The 3,153-nt window shown below is 31.5% G+C and overlaps 1 protein-coding gene across 1 annotated transcript; it reads left to right on the forward strand.

Annotated features, from left to right (window-relative positions):
* Window positions 1-630: 630 nt before the first annotated feature.
* LOC141707845 (nascent polypeptide-associated complex subunit alpha-like protein 1) lies at window positions 631-2,928 on the forward strand. The gene is made up of 4 exons (XM_074511250.1): window positions 631-792; window positions 1,605-1,689; window positions 2,179-2,306; window positions 2,395-2,928. The coding sequence occupies exons 1-4, from the start codon at window positions 733-735 to the stop codon at window positions 2,725-2,727; spliced, it is 606 nt and encodes a 201-aa protein (XP_074367351.1). The 5' UTR covers window positions 631-732; the 3' UTR covers window positions 2,728-2,928.
* Window positions 2,929-3,153: the final 225 nt, after the last annotated feature.

The raw sequence follows: 3,153 nt of genomic DNA on the forward strand, positions 1-3,153 counted from the left end.
ATTAATTTAATTAATTTATTATTATATTGATATTTTTTATATTTATAGGATTTAAATTGTAATAAATTTTAGATGTTAATATTTAACTATTTATTTTATGTTCATGTATTCAACTAGTGTGTGTATATTATTATTTAAGAAGAATAACGAAATTTAATCAAAACTAGAATGCTAAAACACTCAAATTGATTGTTTGGTTTGTATGTTTTAAAATTTTAATTTTGACATCATTTAATTATTTATTTTTAAATAGAAACAAATAAAATTGGTGCAAAAATCTGAGAATCATGAGAACGAGTTCATAAACGAACTTATTTGTTTATTAAGAATCTGTGAAACATATTCGTAAATTATTTGTTGAACCATAGCTCGTAAGTTATTCGTGAACATATTCACAATAATCTTTTTATTTAGAGTTGATACATGTACAAAATTTTTGAGTTAATTTAATATTCACAAATAATTATAGAAATGAATTTAGCAATAATTGGTTTTCTAAAGAAAGTATTTAATTCAATGTAAGTTTTTGGATAATGAATAACACCTTCTTAACGAGCAAGAAGAAAACTTTGGGCCAAGACCCATGAAGCGTTAAGAGTCCAATAGTGAGAAAAATGTATATATATTTGTGGCAAAAGACATTAACAGAGGATTTCTAGGGTTTTAAAGGATAGATACATACATACACATTTGACTTTAAAAAGCATATATCTATCTATCTATCTTTTCATTATGACTGCTCAAACTCAAGAAGAACTCTTGGCTGCTCATCTTGAACAACAGAAGATTGATGTAACTACCCTCTCCCTCTCTTTCCCTTCTATATGTTGTATCTGTTTGTGTAATAAAGTTGTATCTGTTAAAAGCTGCTTATTGTTTGGTTAAATAATGCGTTTGTTTAGTAATTATGTTTGTTTTTGTGTTTTTATTTATTATGATCATTTTTTTGAGTTGGGTATATTTTTTATGCTTGAATTAATAGTTCTTGATTATAAAGTTTCAATCTTTGAGGAATTAGATCTGTAAAGATTAAAGACATTGGCTGCAATTTGGGGTTTAATTGGTATTTGCTTTTAATTTTTAATAAAAAAGAAGGGACTTTGTAGATATGTTTAATATTTGGCTCAAAGCTTAAATCTAAGTTGTTATTTGTTATATTCTAAATTTCTAATTATAATTGGTTGAATTATAATTGGTTCAACCAATTATAATTGTTATTTGTTAGTTTTAAATTTTAGATCTGTTATTTTTGTTAAAGATCTATTATGAATTATAATTGGTCGAACTAACTTGTTGAGTGAATGTAAATGTGCATATGTTGTGGATAAAGTTAGTGGTACTGTATTTGTCGAAGCTTTCCTTAGCTGTAAGAATTTGATGTTATAGTGATGATGGGATCTTATTATTTACCTATCCCTAATTGAGCAGTGAGGTATTTGAACATTTTGGATTATTGTGCGGAATAGAGTAAAGATATTGTCTTTTGTGCTCTGCCTCTATTAAGGCCTACTTGTTCTTACCTATTTAAAAGTCTACTACTCCTTTGCTATTCACTATTGAGTTATAGTGCTGAAAGTAATGATTTTTTCTTGAATTTCTTGCAGCCTGAGGAGCCTACGGTGGAAGATGATGATGAAGATGACGATGAAGATGACGACGACGATGACAAGGACGAAGATGATGTTGAAGGTAATAATGAAATTGTTTTTTTCCAGCACGTTAGTGATTAATCTACTTTTCACTCTGGGCATTCCTATTTACAATATATTTTTACCCAGTTGTGGATATGATTTTGTTCAAGTCTTTAGCTCACAAGAGAAACAGAAGACTTCCTTTCAATATTTACTGATCAATAATATTTATGCTTGGTTTATGTGGTCTTAAGTTGAACTATGTCTATTTTTTATGATAATGAATGTTGCACAAGTTGCCAGGGCTGTGACACGATTCATGGCTTTCAGAAAATGAGTCTAGTCCCTTTTTTGTGTATGAATAGTTATTTGATAAATAAATAAATGAGCTGTAACAGTTCTCTACCTGTTTGAGATTTTTAATTTGTGCTTAATATATAAATACAATAAAATTTGTTCAAATATATTGGGATTTCGAAATCTACCTTTAAAGAAAGGCTGAAGTGAGGTCCTCCGAACTTGATGAAAATCTGATTGCCATGGACAGGACAAGGAGACGCAAGTGGTAGATCAAAGCAGAGTCGAAGTGAGAAGAAGAGTCGAAAGGCAATGCTTAAGCTAGGAATGAAGCCCATTCCTGGGGTCAGCCGTGTCACTGTCAAGAAGAGCAAGAATGTTAGTTTCTTACCAGGAAAATATTGACCAAAAGTAAAACATATATTAACTTTTTAGCTATTGATAACTGTTTGATTCTTTCTTTCAGATTCTGTTTGTCATCTCAAAGCCAGATGTTTTCAAGAGTCCTAATTCGGACACCTATATCATATTTGGCGAGGCTAAGATTGAGGATTTGAGTTCACAGTTGCAGACTCAGGCAGCAGAGCAATTTAAAGCACCTAACCTCAGTAATGTCTTACCAAAGGCTGAGCCTTCTGTCATTGCCCAGGATGATGAAGATGTTGATGAGACTGGTGTTGAGCCGAAGGATATCGAGTTGGTGATGACACAAGCTGGAGTTACAAGACCAAAAGCAGTTAAAGCTCTTAAAGCCGCCGATGGTGATATTGTTTCTGCCATTATGGAGCTTACAAATTAAATTCTGTCAAAGTGTTACTTTCGGAGGGTTTCACCTGGAGTTGCTCTTATGTTTTTACCTTTGATTCGACTCTTTCCTTCTTTTTTTTTGTGTTGTGCACTAGCATGCTTAATAGCATACAATCTGGTTTATTTTATGAGATATATAGTAAAAAGATCACATGTCCGGAGTTCCCGGAACTGTGGTGCTTAACCATTTTCACCGGGGGCATACTGCCCAGTGCCCTGTTGTATTGTGTTTACAAGTATATCCGACTTAAAATATAGGTTATATATATCTGGTTTTGCAAATAAAAGAAATTATGAGATGTTAAAAGAAGGGTGGATACACTATTGACTGTCATTGCATGAATAGCCTACTTAATTAAATGTAAATCTATAGCATGGGATATAGCCAACACATGCAAATTGGTATCAAATTTCCAGG

The sequence above is a fragment of the Apium graveolens genome, chromosome 2, assembly GCF_009905375.1.
Source record: "Apium graveolens cultivar Ventura chromosome 2, ASM990537v1, whole genome shotgun sequence".
Lineage (NCBI taxonomy): Eukaryota > Viridiplantae > Streptophyta > Magnoliopsida > Apiales > Apiaceae > Apium > Apium graveolens.

Coding starts and splice junctions, on each gene's coding strand:
- LOC141707845 (XM_074511250.1), top strand. CDS start 733: ATGACTGCTCAAACTCAAGAAGAACTCTTGGCTGCTCATCTTGAACAA. Junction 793..1,604: donor TTGAACAACAGAAGATTGAT/GTAACTACCCTC, acceptor AATTTCTTGCAG/CCTGAGGAGCCTACGGTGGA. Junction 1,690..2,178: donor GGACGAAGATGATGTTGAAG/GTAATAATGAAA, acceptor TGCCATGGACAG/GACAAGGAGACGCAAGTGGT.